This window comes from Salmo trutta, chromosome 24, assembly GCF_901001165.1.
Source record: "Salmo trutta chromosome 24, fSalTru1.1, whole genome shotgun sequence".
Lineage (NCBI taxonomy): Eukaryota > Metazoa > Chordata > Actinopteri > Salmoniformes > Salmonidae > Salmo > Salmo trutta.
Window position 1 is genome coordinate 10,267,942 of NC_042980.1, and position 18,909 is coordinate 10,286,850.

Below are 18,909 nucleotides of genomic sequence, written 5' to 3' on the forward strand. Positions count from 1 at the left end.
CTTAGTGTGGGAGCTCCCTTAATAGCCCGATCAGGGTACCATAGTTATGTATAGTACACAGTCTCAATAACTGCTCTCCTAAGGCACCTGCCTCAGGAATCCTTTCAAAGGGAGAGATAGAGAATCATTGGTAAACTTGTCCAAAAAAACTTTGTGGACATTCCATCAGTCCTGGAAGAAAAAAAAATGTACTTAGTTTTCAATATGTTACATTTTAATCAGTCCTAAAAATTCTTAATCGAGTATTCTGCATCTTGGGCAGGAAGTCTTGAGAAAACCATGGGAGACTAGTTAGGATTGAGGGAAAGATGATTGGAGCAAAGTACAGAGAGATCCTTGATGAAAAGCTGCTCCAGAGCACTCAGGACCTCAGACTGGGGTGAAGGTTCACCTTCCAACAGGACAACAACCCTAAGTAGACAGCCAAGACAACGCAGGAATGGCTTCTGGACAAGTGTCCTTGAGTGGCCCAGCTAGAACCCGGACTTGAACCCAATCGAACATCTCTGGAGAGACCTGAAAATAGCTGTGCAGCGATGCTCCCCTTCCAACCTGACAGGTTGCAAAGAAATTCTAAACTGTTTTTGCTTTGTCATTATGGGGTATTGTGTGTAGTTTGATGAGGGGGAAAACTATTTAATCCATTTTAGAATAAGGCTATAACATTACAAAATGTTGTAAAAAGTCAAGGGGTCAGAATACTTTCCGAATCCACACCACCAGCAATGATCACAGTGCAGCCAGCCCGAGAGGTACACATATCATGTTCTCCAGCAAATCTCAGTATCTGGGGGCATCAATGAACAACCCTTACCACTCAGCTGTTACCGTCTCAAACTTTTCAATGGCTTCTCCTGTCAGTGCTCACTACCTGTAGATCAACAGGCTGTGGTGGACAGAACCCCCAGATAATGTAATAGATCGAAAAACTCAGTTCACACAGAACTGGAAAACTCAGCTTATTCAGACATGCACCTCTTTCACACCGGAGTTATTCTCCTGACAGCTCTCATTCACTCAGCACTTAATAATATCTCTTATTATCCAAATTTCAAACCTTTGTTGAACTTCAGCTTACCATTTATTATCTAAATTTCAATCAGCTTAATTCGTCATTTCAACACTCACACAATTCTCACATCCACATTCAGTTTGTACTATTCCCAAACACACTAAGTAATCTCCCTTATGACTCCATGTGCATCTTCAACGATTCTCTTGTCGTTACTTGCTATGCACCATATGCATCTTCCCACGGTTCTCTTGCCGCTACTTGCTATGCATATAAAATAACACCACATACTCAATAACACTTCGTGCTATTAATAGTGGCTGCAGACCACGTAGACACTTCCTTTATAAATATCTACAGACAGCTGTCAGCTGGGCTTTCCCATGGTACTGTTACTTGTCCTTGTAACGCCCTGGCCATAGAGAGGGGTTTTTGTTCTTTATTTTGGTTAGGCCAGGGTGTTACATTGGGTGGGCGTTCTATGTTCATTTTTCTATGTGTTTGTATTTCTTTGTTTTGGGCCGTGTGTGTGGCTCCCAATCAGGCACAGCTGTAGTTCGTTGTTGCTGATTGGGAGTCACACATAAGGAGCCTGTTTTTTCTTTGGGTTTTGTGTCGGATTGTTTCTGTTTAGAGTGTTTCCTAACAGGACTGTTTTGCTGTCATGTTTTGTTCATTTTTGTAGTGTTCTCTTTGTTCTAATTAAATTTCAAGATGAACACTAACTCCGCTGCACCTTGGTCCCCTCTTCCAGACGATCGTTACAGAATCCCCCACCAAAAACGGACCAAGCAGCGGAGGAAGGAGAAGCACCAGGAGAGGGGAAATATGGACTCATGGACTTTTGAGGAGATGGAGAGGTGCGTTCAGGATTCTTGGAGATGGGAGGAATTGCTCGACGGAGGTGGACCGTGGGCTCAGGCGGGGGAGTATCGCCGCCCGCAGTGGGAGGTCGAGGCGGCGATAGCTGAGAGGCGCTGGTACGAAGCGAGGGAGCGCAACAGGCACGAGAAGCAGCCCCCCAAAGGGGTGGACACACGGGGAGTGTGGCGGAACCAGGAAGGAATTCTGGGCCAACTCCCCGTGCTTACGGCAGGCAGCGTGGTACTGGTAAGGCACCATGTTATGCTGTGAAGCGCACGGTGTCTCCAGTGCGCGTGCATAGCCCGGTGCGCTATAGGCCAGCCCCCCGCAAGTGCCATGCGAGTGCAGGCATCGAGCCAGGACGGATTGTGCCAGCTCAGCGCGTCTGGTCTCCAGTGCGCCTTTTCGGTCCAGGTTATCCTGCACCGGCTCTGTGCACTGTGTCTCCAGGGCGCTGGGAGGGTCCAGTTCGCCCAATTCCTGCGCTCTGCCCGTGCCGGGCCAAAGTGGGCATTCAGCCTGGAGTGTGGGTAAATAGCCTAAGTACCAGAACTCCAGTGCTCCCCCACAGCCCGGTTTATCCTGTGCCTCCTCCACGGACCAGGCCTCCAGTGGGTCTCCCCAGCCTGGTGAGTCCAGTGCCTGCGCCCAGAGCCAGGCCTCCTTCATGTCTCCCCAGCCTGGTGAATCCTGGGCCAGAGCCGCCGGAGCCGCCCGCCAGTCCGGAGCCGCCAGAGCCGCCCGCCAGTCCGGAGCCGCCAGAGCCGCCCGCCAGTCTGGAGCCGCCAGAGCCGCCAGAGCCGCCCGCCAGTCCGGAGCAGCCAGAGCCGCCCGCCTGTCCGGAGCCGCCAGAGCCGCCCGCCAGCCTGGTGAGTCCTGTGCCTGCGCCCAGGGCCAGGCCTCCATGTCTCCCCAGCCTGGTGAATCCTGGGCCAGAGCCGCCAGAGCAGCCCGCCAGCCCGGAGCGTCCGGAGCCGCCAGAGCCGCCCGCCAGCCTGGTGAGTCCTGTGCCGGCGCCCAGGGCCAGGCCTCCTTCATGTCTCCCCAGCCTGGTGAGTCCTGTGCCTGCGCCCAGGGCCAGGCCTCCATGTCTCCCCAGCCTGGTGAATCCTGGGCCAGAGCCGCCAGAGCAGCCCGCCAGCCCGGAGCCGCCGGAGCCGCCAGAGCCGCCCGCCAGCCTGGTGAGTCCTGTGCCGGCGCCCAGGGCCAGGCCTCCTTCATGTCTCCCCAGCCTGGTGAGTCCTGTGCCTGCCCCCAGGGCCAGGCCTCCTTCATGTCTCCCCAGCCTGGTGAATCCTGGGCCAGAGCCGCCGGAGCCGCCCGCCTGTCCGGAGCCGCCAGAGCCGCCCGCCTGTCCGGCGCCGCCGCCAGAGTTGCCGCCAGAGTCGCCCGCCAGCCGGTCGCCGCCAGAGTCGCCTGCCAGCCGGTCGCCGCCAGGGTCGCCCGTCAGCCCTCCGGCGCGGCCAGGGGCGCCACCTAAGTGGGCAACGCCGAGGGTGGAGCGGAGGCCACGTCCCGCACCTGAGCCGCCGCCGTAAGAAGGCCCACCCGGACCCTCCCCTTCAGAGCCAGGTTTTGCGGCCGGAATCCGCACCTTTGGGGGGGGGGGGGGTACTGTAACGCCCTGGCCATAGAGAGGGGTTTTTGTTCTTTATTTTGGTTAGGCCAGGGTGTTACATTGGGTGGGCGTTCTATGTTCATTTTTCTATGTTTTTGTATTTCTTTGTTTTGGGCCGTGTGTGTGGCTCCCAATCAGGCACAGCTGTAGTTCGTTGTTGCTGATTGGGAGTCACACATAAGGAGCCTGTTTTTCCTTTGGGTTTTGTGGGGGATTGTTTCTGTTTAGAGTGTTTCCTAACAGGACTGTTTTGCTGTCATGTTTTGTTCATTTTTGTAGTGTTCTCTTTGTTCGAATTAAATTTCAAGATGAACACTAACTCCGCTGCACCTTGGTCCCCTCTTCCAGACGATCGTTACAGTCCTTGCTCTAGTCTTCTCTATAAAACCAGCTCTAGCCTTCTTCTTAAGAATAGTGGTACTTTTTATGTTTACTTTTATTGGTTTTATATTTTTTAATTAATTGTATACAAATTCATTTAAATTGACTATCTGAAATTCAGTAGCCGTGTCCCTTAATTGTTTGCGGATGATTTGTCTCCTCTTGGGCAGCTCACAGTAAGGGTCTGGTCTGGGCGGGTCCTTGTCGTCTTTTGGTCAGACAGAAATTTCCCTCACGCTTCATAAAATGCGCCACCAGTTTTCTTTGCAGACCCTCACTGGAAAGCTCCACAGGCAGAATCAATCATCCTATTCGTGGCACCAGATTGTTGTGGAAATTACAACCAGGGACACCTGAAGTCAATCTTAAATGAATCATTCTTTATTATCAGAAAGCTGCAGAGGTCACAGTCAAACTTAGATGCATAAAGTACCGGTCTGAAGTGAGCTCTGCCCGGGGCAGTCCTGTTAGTTCTCTTATATACTGCTGACAGACAAGCTACATAGGCATTGTCATGACTTTACTTTCATTAATCTGATGACTGTTATTTATCTAATCAACTAACTGTGTTTAATTGGTACCCGATTTTAAATTAATCACGTAACAATTAACTCATTAGGATTTGGGCACCATGAGAGCGGTTGTTTAAAGAGTTACCATCTCCCGAATTAAACTTTAAAGGTCTTTACTTATCACATCCATAAAACAGTCAACGTATTAATCATAACCTCGTATCATATCATCATTCTAAACCGTCTTAACCTCATGCATCTGCAAAAACTATAGCATTACTTATGATTCAGTACAACACAAATTGGTTTAATTATTTATTTACAAGCTAACTAAATGATAACACAGGATAAACATACACACTTAATACATTAGAAACAGGTCCCTAGCGGACTGAAACAATATTGTAGCTTGTTACAAAAGAGATGGAGAGAGAGGGGCAGAGATAATACTTTGGTACATTTGAAAACTACTCTCACAGTAATCATATACTTTGCACACGAACCGCCGCCCGTTTGGAGTAGGAAGTCATAAATGTATTTACGTGTAAATGCCTTGGTTTGCCCTGTATCGCTGTTGGAACTAGGCCTTCTCAGAAAGGGTGTTGGGCCTTTCCGCGACACGCTTGTAAGGCTTTGATGTTCAAAAGGGGTCCCCACCCATCTTCTACTGTTGTTCACTCTGGAAAATGCTCCTTTGAAGATAGGCGTATCGATAGTTCCTATTAGTGATGAGAGTAGTAGAATACGGTGATTTGAGAAGAGTAGTGGAATGGTCCCACTTAAGTTCACTTTCTAGATACTTTACTTAGGAGAGCTAATCATCCGTACCAGTGACTGTCTGGGAGGTAACATTATCGTCTCTACCTCATGTTGAGATTTCAGTTTTCAAACCACTTTGGACGTGAGCTGCAGCTACATGCCTCTCTGGTCTCATATGTTAATTCTTAACCCCTCATTTTATACAGTTCTTCAAAAGGGGCGGTTCGTCAGGCTGACACGCTCTCTGACCGCACTAAAGGGAGCGGTGACTACTCACTTGTACAAAGTTATAGAAACAATTTCCTCTTATAGTTTCTAAGATCACATCCCTCTTTTAACAAAAACACTTTTATTTTGTATATTTCATACACAACGTAGAGGATGGACACTTCACACATATAGCGTGTATACTTTTCAAGTTACAGTATTTCCTTTTATAACAATTTTTATGACATCACAAAATAACAACCCATATGACATTATTATTCTTTAGATCGCCTCTGACCATTCCCCACGTTCTATGTTAGAAATATTGTTCCCGTATTCGCTTTAGAACGTGTTAGAGTTTCGGCAGCAAAACATCTGTGAACAAAGGCACATTCTTGTGTGAATTTAGAAAGGGAGATAGCTGAAAGTTCTAACTGTCAAGCACCCACCAGCTCCCTCTTCCCCCCTTCTGTTGGTGAGAGAGGGTCTGGTTGAAATCATCCACTGCAAAGCTGATCCGACCAATCTGGATCCTCACAGGACAGTCATGACAGCATGGTTCATAGGGTTGGTTCCTGCATGTGTCTGGCACAGTCTCCTATCTTAACTTAGAACATATTCTGGGCGTTCTGCCAAAGGGCCTGAGGAGGGGGTCATGACCGTCTCCCCCTCATATCTCTACCCAGTACCTACAGGAACCAATGATTGTTTGAAACAAGATGTACAATTCAAGGCTGCCCCTCCAGACTAAACATTTTTCCTCCACAACCTTTAAACAGGTTCACATGCACAAGGCCGCATGGCCAGATGGATTACCAGGACGCGTACTCAGATCATACGCTGACCACCATTTTCAATCTCTCCCTGACCCAGTCTGTAATACCTACATGTTTCAAGTAGACCACCATAGCCCCTGTGCCCAAGAACGCCAAGGTAACCTGTCTAAATGACTATCGCCCCGTAGCACTCACATCTGTAGCCATGAAATTCTTTTAATGGCTGGTCATGGCTCACATCAACACCATCGTCCCAGACACACTGGACCCACTCCAATTCGCATACCGCTTCAACAGATCCACAGATGAAGCAATCTCTATTGCACTCCACACTGCCCTCTCCCACCAGGACAAGATGAATACCTATGTGAGAACGCTGTTAATCGATTACAGCTCCGTGTTCAACACCATAGTGCCCCCCAAGCTCATCACTAAGCTCAGGACCCTGGGACTGAACACTTCCCTATTCAACTGGATCCTGGACTTCCTGACGGGCCGCCCCAGGTGGTGAGGATAGGCAACAACACTTCCGCCATGCTGATCCTCAACACGGGGGCCCTTCAAGGGTGCGTGCTTAGTCCCCTCCTGTACTCCCTGTCCACCCACGACTGCGTGGCCGCACATGACTCCAACCCCATTATTAAGTTTGCTGACAACACGACGGTGGTAGGCCTGATTACCGATGACGATAAGACAGCCTATAGGGAAAAAGTTTGTGACCTGGCAGTGTGATGCCAGGACAACAACCATGCCCCCATCTACATTGACGGGGCTATAGTGGAGCGGATTGAAGTTCAAGTTCCTCAGCGTCCACATAACTAAGGAATAAACATGGTTCACACACACCAACACAATCGTGAAGAAGGTACGACAACACCTTTTCCCCCTCAGGAGGCTGAAAAGATTTGGCAAGGGCCCTCAGATCCTCAAAACATTATACAGTTGCACCATTGAGAGCATCTTGACTGGCTGCATCATCACTTGGTATGGCAACTGCTTGGCATCTGACCACAAGGCGCTACAGAAGGTAGTGCATATGGCCCAGTACATCACTGGAGCAAAGCTCCCTGCCATCAAGGACCTCTATACAAGGTGGTGTCAGATGAAGGCCCCTTATGTAAAGTGTTGGTCCTATGTTTTTTGAGCTGAAATAAAATATCCCCGACATTTTCCATACGCACAAAAATATTATTTACTCTCACATTTTGTCCACAAATTTGTTTCCATCCCTGTTAGTGAGCATTTCTCCTTTGCCAAGATAATCCATCCACCTGACAGGTGTGGCAAATGAAGAAGCTGATTAAACAGCATGATCATTACACAGGTGTACCTTGTGCTGGGGACTAAGGCCACTCTAAAATATGCAGTTTTGTCACACAACTCAATGACACATATGTCTCAAGTTTTGATGGAGCATGCAATTGGCATACTGACTGCAGGAATGTCTACCAGAGTTGTTGCCAGAGAATTTAATGTGCATTTATCTACCTTAAGCCGCCTCCAACGTCGTTTAAGAGAATTTAGCAGTACGTCCAACCAACCTCACAACCAAAGACCACGTGTATGGCCTCATGTGGGTAAGTGGTTTGCTGATGTCAACGTTGTGAACAGAGTGCCTCGTGGTGGTTGTAGGGTTATGGTATGGGCAGGCATAAGCTACGGACAATGAACACAACTGCATACTCACCAGACATGTCACCCATTGAGCATGTTTGGGATTCTCTGGACCGGCGTGTACGACAGCCTGTTTCAGTTCCCGCCAATATCCAGAAACTTCGCACAGCCATTGAAGAGGAGTGGGACAACATTCCACAGGTCACAATCAACAGCCTGATCAACTCTATGCGAAGGAAATGTGTTGCGCTGCATGAGGAAAATGGTGGTCATACCAGATACTGACTGATTTTCTGATCCCGCCCCTACTTTTTTTTTAAGGTATCTGTGACCAACAGATGCATATCTGTATTCCCAGTCATGTGACATCCATAGTTTAGGACCTAATGAATTTATTTAAATTGACTGATTTCCTTATATGAACTGTAACTCAGTAAAATCTTAGAAATTCTTGTGTGTTGCGTTTATATTTTTGTTCAGTATACATACAGTGCCTTCGAAAAGTATTCAGACCCCTTGACTTTTTCCACATTTTGTTACGTTACAGCCTTATTCTAAAATGGATTAAATAAAACATTTCCCTCATCAATAACCCATAATGACAAAGCGAAAACAGCGGTCTAAGGTACTGCATATCAGTGCTAGAGGAATCACTACAGACCCTGGTTTGATTCCAGACTGTATCACAACCAGCCAAGATTGGGAGTCCCATAGGGCGGCGCACATTCGGCCCAGCACCGTCATTGTAAATAAGAATTTGTTCTTAACTGACTTGCCTAGTTAAATTAAGGTAAAAATATATATATATATTTGAGATCAGGTCCTCAAGAACAGTGGCCTCCATCATTCTTAATGGAAGAAGTATGGAATCACCAAGACTCTTCCTCAAGCTGGCCTCACGGTCAAACTGAGCAATCGGGGGAGAAGGGCCTTGGTCAGGGAGGTGACCAAGAACCCGATGGTCACTCTGATAGAGCTCCAGAGTTCCTCTGTGGAGATGGGATAACCTTCCAGAAGGACAACCATCTCTGCAGCACTCCACCAATTAGGCTTTTATGGTAGAGTGGCCAGAAGGAAGCCACTCCTCAGTAAAAGGCACAGCCCGCTTGAAGTTTGCCAAAAGGCACCTAAAGACTCTCAGACCATGAGAAACAAGATTCTCTGGTCTGATGAAACCAACATTTAACTACTTGGCCTGAATGCCAAGCTTCACATCTGGAGGAAACTGGCACCATCCCTATGGTGAAACATTGTGGTGGCAGCACATGCTGTGGGGATGTTTTTAGCGGCAGAGAGTGGGAGACTAGTCAGGTTTGAGGGAAAGATGAACGGAGCTAAGTACAGAGAGGTCCTTGATGAAAACCTGCTCCAGAGCAGGACCTCAGGACTGGGGCAAAGGTTCACCTTCCAACAGGACAATAACCCTAAGCACACAGCCAAGACAACGCAGGAGTGGCTCCGGGACAAGTCTCTGAATTTCTCCTGGATACAGTCCTTAGCTGTGGTATATTGGACATATACCACAAACCCCTGAGGTGCCTTATTGCTATTATTAACTGGTTACCAACATAATTAGAACAGTAAAAAATATTTGTTTTGTCATACCCATGGTATACGGCCTGATATGCCACAGCTTTCAACCATTCAGCATTCAGGGCTCGAACCACCCGATTTATAATTATAAATATACTTTATACGGGTTTTATACAAATTTTCTGTATAAATAGACTCTAAAATATGTAAACAGACCATAAATGTCTAATTTCTTGTTTTCTTGGAACGCTGTGAGTGCTATTATATGATACAGTATAAGTACTTGTTGCATTTACAACTTGTCTAAGTACTATCAGCAACTGATTGACTACATTGTTTGAATGGAATGTTGGCATATTGGCAGTTAATTTGAAAATGTTATCGAATCATTCCTCAACAACCGCTTGATTAGTTAGCTAACGAACATACAGTGCATATACATACTTCAAAGTCCTTATTTTACACAATATCTTATCACAGCACTTTCAAACAATGGTTGACCAACTCCCTGATCAAAATGGCTGACCTTTATCCCATCCTAAGAAAGTTCATGACCATTCTAGCGTTCTAATTCTATGGCATCATGCACCTCTAATGTATGTTTGCGGACTGCCATAACACCATAGAAGAAGAAGAAACTCAGAAGAAGAAGAAACTCAGGCATACTAAGAAGCAGGGGGTACACACAAGGCAATGCTGGTGGGAGAACGTAAGGTTGAGTGGGAAGATGGTTGAAACTGATGTTTTGTTTGAAACTGCTAGCGAGTTGGGTGAAGATGAGAGCACAGAGATTGAGAATGTGTGGATTACGGTGAAAAAGGTGAAAAAGAAAGGAAACGAGAAGTAAAGTTGTGATGGAAACTAGGAAACCCCTAGACTCGTTTTTAGTCAGAGTGATGGTTTTTGGACCAATGTAACCTGGGAGATCCGTTTGAAGTTTCGATACATTTTGTGGAAGCGTTGGGTGAAGTTGCGTCAGTGAGCGTCATAAGAAGTGGACTTATTTAATTTTTTTGTGTGTCCGAGGAGCAGAAGTGGTATGTTTCATGTATGGATCTTCAAAGCAGAGTACCTACCAAGGGAGATATCTCTGGGGTGGCGCATAAAGTGCGTGCAGATTTAATACCTGTGGAAGTAGATGGAGTGGTGGGCGCACGTCGCTGACTGACCCGTATGGTAGATGGAGTGAAGAAATTCTGTTCATCCATACTTGTTTTCTTTGATGAAGAGTCTCTCCCTTCTCATATCAAGTTGGGCTATGTGAGATACCCTGTAAGAGCCTTTGTGCACAAACCCCTTCAGTGCCATCAATGCAAAAGATTTGGTCATGTGTCAAGCGTATGCATATGGGAAGAGTATTGAATTGTGGTGGCGAACATGCGCTCGAATTTCTGGATTGCCCTGTTTGGTTTAGGAGACAGAGGTGGCAAGAATAAGGGCTGTCCAGCGTGTCTCCTATCTGAAGGATGTGAGAAGAGTTGAAGGAGCAAGTGGCGTTGAAGATGCAGTGGTAATTGCGCCTGCACCAGTGAAAGTTTCTCTGCAATCAAGGGATCCTGATATATTACATGTGGAAAAAGGTGGACTTTGTAGCATTTATTGCAATGGTCATGAACTGCATAGCGCAAACAAAGAATAAATCAGGAAAAATCTGAATCATTGTGAGCGCAGCTGAACGCTTTTTGGGACTCAGTGAGTTTACAGCAGAGGCATTGCAAGAAATCCTGTCAAAGGAGGATCCGCCCTCACATGCCCCTGAGCCTTTGTAGGGATGTGACTTGAATCGGAATGTGACTGAAGGAGTGTGTTTTTTCTTCTACAATAGATGTTTTCCTATAGTTTACCACCCATACAGTAGGTGGCGACATGCACCTCTAACACATTTTGGTGGACCGCCATTATACCATAGAAGAAGAACTGCGCCAAAGTTAGCTAGATAGCTCACTAGTTGCTAGCGGACAGGTTCAGTCAACAACAGCACGTTTGATTAGGGGAGACTGGCCTTCTGCACTGCCACGTTTAAAAACAGAGTCATAACGAGGTACTCCAGTAAGTATATTGCCATTTCTACGTGTTGACTGTTAAAGTATTTGATAACACTAGCTATTGATATGCAAATGTTGTCACCTAGCTATCTAACGTTACAGTAACTAGATATTCCTAGCTTGTCACCAAAATGGCTAACTAGCTATTCAACTGGTGTTTCAAGCATACTTGACTTATTAACATTAGCAGGAGTTTGGCTGAATCATTAGTAGTTGGGACTTATACAAATGTGGACATAATGCAAAGTAAGTTACAATAAGCTAACTAGCTAGCTAGACCTATGATACAATGAATGTCAATGAATTACAAGCCATCTCACTTAGCATAGGTAACTAGCAAGCCCAATTTAAGGGCAGGGTTAATGTTGAATTTACCTTTTTAAGAATCACACTTATCTAGGGAAAGTTGTAGCTAACTTGTGATCACACAGGCTTGGCTCGGGAAAGTTGTTTTAATGTTGACGCAGCTGTCTGCTACCTAACATTAGTGAGTTGCTTTTCGTGCCTTGATATTTTCTGTCTCAAACAAAGTTCACAAGTGTCGCCAAGCATTGTTGCTGCACTTTTCTGAGCCTCGGTGCAGCTGCTTATGAATGCATTCCCTTCTTAGGACAGTTGCACGTGAATAGCTTGGTTTCCCATTTATAGGCTTGAAAACGAACATGCTACACGCTTTCACGAAACGGCTGAGATACAAGCTAACCAGCAAAGTAGTTATATAAACATGTATACTTGCCCACAGGAGTATTTTTTTTCCCCCCCAGTATTATCAAGAGCTTGAGAAATCTTAGAATGTATGACGCAACCTCGAACTTCAATCTCAAGCCAAGCAATGGTCTGAAAAGCAACTCTTAAGACAAGTGAAGTCCAAATCGGTTACTCATGTCATGTTGTGAAAAGCTTTATTTGATTTGCCTGTAAACAGCAGTAGGTATTGTTGTGCAAGAAAGGTGAAAGTGTACTACATAAGCAGATCATGTTCATAATATTTGCGTAATAATTTCTTGTACCTCCAGGCTATGACCTTTTGTGTATTGCAATGCAGCAAGTAATTATTTTATAGTCCTGAAGCAAATGGCTCCCTGTTGGGGTTAATTTTGAATGACTCGTTTTTGTGTTATGTTTTCAAAGGAATAATGCGTATTCATCAATAACATAATCCACTTGTTCACAGAAACAAAATGAATGTTGGCGTAGCTCACAGTGAGGTGAACCCCAACACTCGGGTCATGAACAGTCGAGGGATCTGGCTGACCTATGCCCTCGGTGTTGGAATGCTTCACATTGTGCTCTTGAGCATACCCTTCTTCGGTGTACCTGTGGTGTGGACTCTCACAAATGTTATACACAATTTTGTAAGTCATTTTTCTTCTCATGAATACGTTTGTGTTGACCCCATTTTGAGGGCTTTTATTACCTATTATTACTTGGGACGATATCGGTATCGCAATTACAACACGAAACAGACCAAATTTTGGTCCTTTTAAAAATCTGCTGTATGTAAAATATTGTGTGCTATAGCTTGGAAAATAAATTAAATGTGACTCTGGATTACACCAATGTTTGTTTCTGACATTAGGGCTGTTTTCCTAAAGAAGTGAAATCTGATTTGTTTCCTTGCCACAATACTAAAGAGTGTTGCGGTATCGTCCCGGCCCTAATTATTACCAGTTTGTCCTTACTTTCAGCCATATCATGGTAAAAAAAAAATAACTTCAAAGTTGGTGCCTAGACATTGCTGCTTCCTCAATGCACTGGCCTCTCATTGTTCTGAGCGGAATTCCTTTAATAAAGGAACAAGGTCACTGGCATGTCATCACTCACTAAGTTTAGCTTTTGTCCCCATATTGTATGTGAAGTCTTCTGCATCACAGCGATAAGGAAGGCCATTAAAAGGGGACCACGATATCCTGCACTTTTTTTTTGTTCAGCAGCTTATTGTTTCCCGTATCTTTTGTTGCTTGCCAGCAAGTACTAGTTCAGCTGGTAAATCAATAACAATTTCAGAGACCTTGTTATTAGAATGTATTTGTATTTATTATGGATCCCCATTAGCTGCTGCCTTCCTGAGGTCCAGCAAAATTTAAGGACATTCAAATGACCTCGTGTCCACAGTGCCAGGTGATATAAAGAAACTAAGTGAATACCCAGAACATACTAACTCCCATGTCCCACATATGAGCCAAGTAGTTTAAGTGTCAGTCCCGAGTTGTGGTAATTATGACATGCTTTGGTCAGCAGTTTTCACCCGCACTCAGCTTCTTATCATAAATACATTTCAGGTTCTATCACAGCTCTGTCTTTTTAAATGTGTACATTTAGGTCATTTAGCAGATGCTCTTATCCAGAGAGATTTAGTCGTTAGTGCATACTTTTTTTTTCTTTTCCGTACTGGTCCCCCATAACCTGGTCGCCTTTCCTTCCAGTTCTCTGCTGCCAATGACTGGAACGAACTGCAAAAATCTCTGAAGCTGGAGATTCCCATCTCCCTCACTAGCTTTAAGCACCAGCTGTTAGAGCAGCTCACAGATCACTGCACCTGTTCATAGCCCATCTATATACAGCCCATCTATCTACCTCATCCCCATACTGTATTTATTTATTTATTCTGCTCCTTTTGCACCCCAGTATCTCTACTTGCACATCCATCTTTTGCACATCTACCATTCCAGTGTTTAATTGCCATATTGTAATTACTTTGCCACCATGGCCAATTTATTGCCTTAATTCCCTTATTTTACCTAATTTGCACTCACTGTATATAGACTTAGTTTTTTTCCTACTGTATTATTGACTATGTTTTGTTCATTCCATGTGTAACTCTGTGTTGTATGTGTCTAACTGCTATGCTTTATCTTGGCCAGGTCGCAGTTGCAAATGAGAACTTGTTCTCAACTAGCCTACCTGGTTAAATAAAGGTGAAATAAATAAAAATAACCCTGGCGCTGCAAGTGCCTTGCTCTACCAACTGAGCCACACGGGACCATGGAAGGATGAATTCTCTTTTTATCAAAAGAAAAATACACGTAACTGAAAAGACACATAGCTGTGCTGCAACATCTACCCTCAGTCCCTGGCACACCATTTGCTACTTTAAGATTTGTTTGTCTTGTGTTAGTGGACTGTCACTCACCATTGAGACTTGGACTCATTTCCTGTATGTCTGTGTCTTCCAGGGGATGTATGTCTTCATGCATGCAGTGAAAGGCACTCCGTTTGAGACCCCAGACCAAGGCAAAGCCCGGCTCCTGACACATTGGGAACAGTTGGACTACGGCGTGCAGTTCACATCATCCAGAAAATTCTTCACCATCTCCCCAATCGTTTTGTACGTCGCCTTCCGTCATTTAGAACAAGAGGTTACATTTTTGTACATTAGCTTTAGATACCCATTTAGCATCCAGTGCAGAAGTAATTGTAAACTGTATGGGGCGGTTTCCTGGACACAGATTAAGCCAAGTATTGGACTGAAAAGCACTTAAATGGAGGTCTTCCATTGAGATTGTGTTTTAGTCCCGGACTAGGCTTCATTTGTGACTGGGAAAACGGCCCTATAAATGCTAATTGTTGACCATGTTGCACATATTTTTTAATTGACACATTTGCTAACTTTTTTTGTTTTTTTTATCCCCCTAGATATTTTCTTGCAAGCTTCTACACAAAGTACGACACAACACACTTTGTCATAAACACTGCGTCCCTTTTGAGCGTGCTGATCCCCAAATTGCCACAACTACACGGAGTCCGAATCTTTGGCATCAACAAGTATTAATCCGAGTGTTAAGAGGGTCAGCGGTGTGTGACCAACTCTCAAAGGAGCTATTGCCTCATAGCAAGATGAATAGTTAACCCTATGTACTCTGTACCACTGGAGTGTGTACTAAGCAGTTTTGTGCAGTACGTGCAATTGTCACGCATTGTTTAGATACGTCAGGTTAAACTAGTGGGAGAATGAGAGAGAATGCCATGTGCATTACTAACTTAAGTAAATATTTAATGTTGTATTTTTTGATCTGCATAGACCTGGGCTGGCCCAGGTTTCAAACGTGGGCCTTTTTTGTTCTGTTCTGTTCCGTTTTTTTTGTTATTTGCTCTCACTTCACACAGTGACACGGACTGCGTTCCTTGTCACAATGTATTTTTCTGTTCTTAACCGGAAGCCTTAAAAATACCAGATGTATTTTTAAAGATTTCTTCATAAAAGTAGGGGCCTAAGGTTCATTGTTTGACACACACTTCATTTTTAGAAGGGTGTCAATCTTATTACTGGAAAAAAACTGGGGCCTTAGAACCGTTGCGTAAATTTTACACTAAATATCTGCATGCGCCATTTCTGAAGACGGCGCACGCACAAATATTGAGATTTATAAACTTGGCACACGCCAATCATATGCATGTTTCCCCCTAGAAATCAGACCTGTCGTAAAACTGCGTGCGTGAAGCATTATAAGTTGGCCTGAAAAACGCCCATCATTCACCTTTTATGGTGACAATAACGCCCTTATTTACTTTGGAGGTATTGGAATTAGGCAAAGACCATATCGGGAAATGGGGAACTTGATCAAATGTTTTTGGAGGTGTTGGCAGAATGTTTTCTTTTGCAGTGACAGTTGCGGTAGCCTATCTGACCGTTTCTGAAAGACAAACATTTGCTAGTTGTCGTGGACCTATAAACAGATTGTTTTAATTCAATCATGTTTAGCATTTACTTTTTCCCCTAATCTAAATATGGTGCACTGCCCGCGAGTTCTGAAACTGACTCCTTGAAATAAAAATAAGCTAGTAGGCCTACTTAGTGGTAGCTTACACACACTTCAATGCAAAATATGAACTTGTCTGCTCACCTGTTAAATTCTACTGTATGTTATGAACCACGCTCCCTTTCGGATGCATTGAGCAAAAACGTGGAATTATTATCGCCTATATTAATAGGCCCAGTTAAATGAGATGCGCGTTGGTAATTTGTTGTATGGCTGCTTCGGGAAAATTAACTCATCATGGCCAGAAAAGGTGAGCAATTTATTTTGCAATAGTTGTGTATAAATGAAATGTTTACTCTGAATTTGACACTACAGTATTCAGACGTATCTCACAAACGTCAACGGAAAGAGGTGAACCCTCTGCTCTACCGTTAAACTGCACTTAAGAACAGATCACAAAGCAAAATACTTAAAGTAGCTTATCTATTTACTACTGTGAAGTGGGTCCAATTAAATGAGAGATGGGATGAATGGTAGCCTATCCTAACTTGTATGAAACCATCAGTCAGAAAAGGTGAGGAATTTATTCTACAATGGTCATGTAATTGAGGTAAAGAATAAATCTATTTCTATAATTATTTTAGATCAAAAAGGGATTTTTGCTCTTCTCACTAATGGTAAATGATTGCATCTTATATTTAGCTAGGCCTATCTGTTTTTATTTTTGTTTATTTTTTACTTTTTTTGTTATGTGTCATCATATTTTCCTGCACAAGGCTACTTCAGCCTTCTTACAATGCAATACTTAAACCACTAGAAACTGTGCGTACGCATGGTGTAAAGCAGCAGTGGCGAACTAATTGTGCCCCGGGGTCAGCATTCGGTTTTCAACGAGTTCGAGGGCCACACTGAAAATGTTATATTTCCTTGCCATCAAAATTAGCTAAAAAATACATCCTATATTCATAGTTTTTTGAATTTTCAATGCTCCCTGACTGTCTTCTGATTTTATTAGCGAGATGAACAGTCAAGAAACTATGAATATAGGTTCATTATAATTTCTAGTTTAGATTTGGTTTTAGTCATTTTTAAAGTATATTGAGTGGCTTTTGTTTTTACTGGGACCACCTTTGTGGGCTGTATGTTTGACACCCCTGGTCTAAAATTTGCAGGAGGATAAGCACATTACATCAAGTTACATTTTTATTAATGCCAACTTGTGAGAATACTGGCGCATGCATATTTTGTGTGTGTATGCAACACTTGAGGCCCCTGAACAATATGAAATACTAATTTAGCATGATTTCCTTTTGTATATTAATAATTTATCCTTGTTACTCAATCATATAGGGCAGGCATTTTTGCAGTGTATATAGTTTGTCTGTATAGGTTCATGTCTTATGTGAAAATCAGATGATTTGTCATAAGATAAGTGTTGTCAGATAATTGTTTACTGAGACAGGTCTATGGTATGGCTATGTACCTACACATGACTACCAAAATAAACACTTGAGTAAATGAGGGTTGTGAAGTATATTGAAAGTGGGTGATTCCGTGCAGCTGTGGTTCCGGAGTTAATTAAGCAATTAACATCATGATTAGGGTCATATAAAATGCCCAGTTTCCCATTATTTCAGCTACCATGTCTAGAAGAGATCGGTGACTTTAAAGAGGGGTCTCAAAGGAGCATAGGTGGTTTAAAGTGTGTGTGTCACCAGCTCTCAACTCAATTGAACACTTCTGGGAGAGTCTGGAGTGGCGCCAGAGACAGCATTTTCCACCATCAAAACACCAAATGATGGAATTTCTCAGGAAGAATGGCGTCGCTTCTCAATCCTCGTGACCCGTGGGGATGTTAAATATTAGTGATGGCAATATTACTGTGCAATGTAGATGTTCTATTTTCACCTGAGATTGCGTAACAACTCGTATGTTGATGTAGTGTCCATCGGTTATGAATGTTTCAACCTCTATGTTGAAGTTGTGCTTTTATGTCAGTTCCTGGCTTCAAAAGGGCACCAAAAACAACACTAACCATGAGTTTTAGTGGTTCTGCTGCCACAGAAACAGACCCTGGGTCTGTTCTAACGTGTCTCATCTCGGTTAACCCAGAGGTAAAACCTCATGTAGTTTGGGCAACAGATCGTCACACGGGAGAGTATAACGTGACAAACAAATTCAGTTCCTGCGATTTTTTTTTTTTTTTTTTTTTACTAACAGATCTCATAGTTTATAGCTAACAGAAATTGTAATTGAAACACCTTGCCAAACAACCGGCATGTTTTTCAAATTTCCAAGGAACGATTCCAGTGATCATGTGAATTTCATCTGCTCCGATTGGATGAAACAGGCCGCACTGCTGTATGGGATGAGTAGTTTGTTTGCCCCCTAACTGGTATGTACACAGTCTTGTACCCTTGACTTTTCTTCCATATCACTTTTTTTTGTTATGATTTCTAGTCTTTTGAATGAATGGTTCACCCTGGAGATTTTTGTACCTATTCCACTTGATGAGCATTTTTGTTGAAATTTGCATGCTAAAAACAAGTGGGTGTGTCAGTTCCGGAACCATAACTGTGGAAAGCGGGGCGTGGTGGCACAACGCCCTTTTAAGACACTTTATGTTGGTGTTTCCTTTTATTTTGGCAGTTGCCTGTATATTCATGTAGATGTACTTGTTTAGGATATGAATATCTTCTGGAGGCTGCTATTAAGACAGCTAGTCCTGTTTTTGTTTGGTTATGGCTTATCCAGGGTATTCTTGGAGCTTTGTCAGCCCTTGTTCCTAACATCATTAAAACATTTATGCCCTGAAAGCAGCATGTATGTCTTTTTAACTGGATGAAATCTCATGAATGGGAACCATATTGACGATGAGCAATAAAACA

The 18,909-nt window shown here is 43.9% G+C and overlaps 1 protein-coding gene across 1 annotated transcript; it reads left to right on the forward strand.

Moving 5' to 3' along the window:
• Positions 1-11,134: 11,134 nt before the first annotated feature.
• On the forward strand, positions 11,135-18,837 carry LOC115160660 (ORM1-like protein 1). The gene is made up of 4 exons (XM_029710900.1): positions 11,135-11,325; positions 12,496-12,676; positions 14,498-14,649; positions 14,958-18,837. The coding sequence occupies exons 2-4, from the start codon at positions 12,503-12,505 to the stop codon at positions 15,091-15,093; spliced, it is 462 nt and encodes a 153-aa protein (XP_029566760.1). The 5' UTR covers positions 11,135-11,325; positions 12,496-12,502; the 3' UTR covers positions 15,094-18,837.
• The last annotated feature ends 72 nt before the right edge of the window (positions 18,838-18,909 follow it).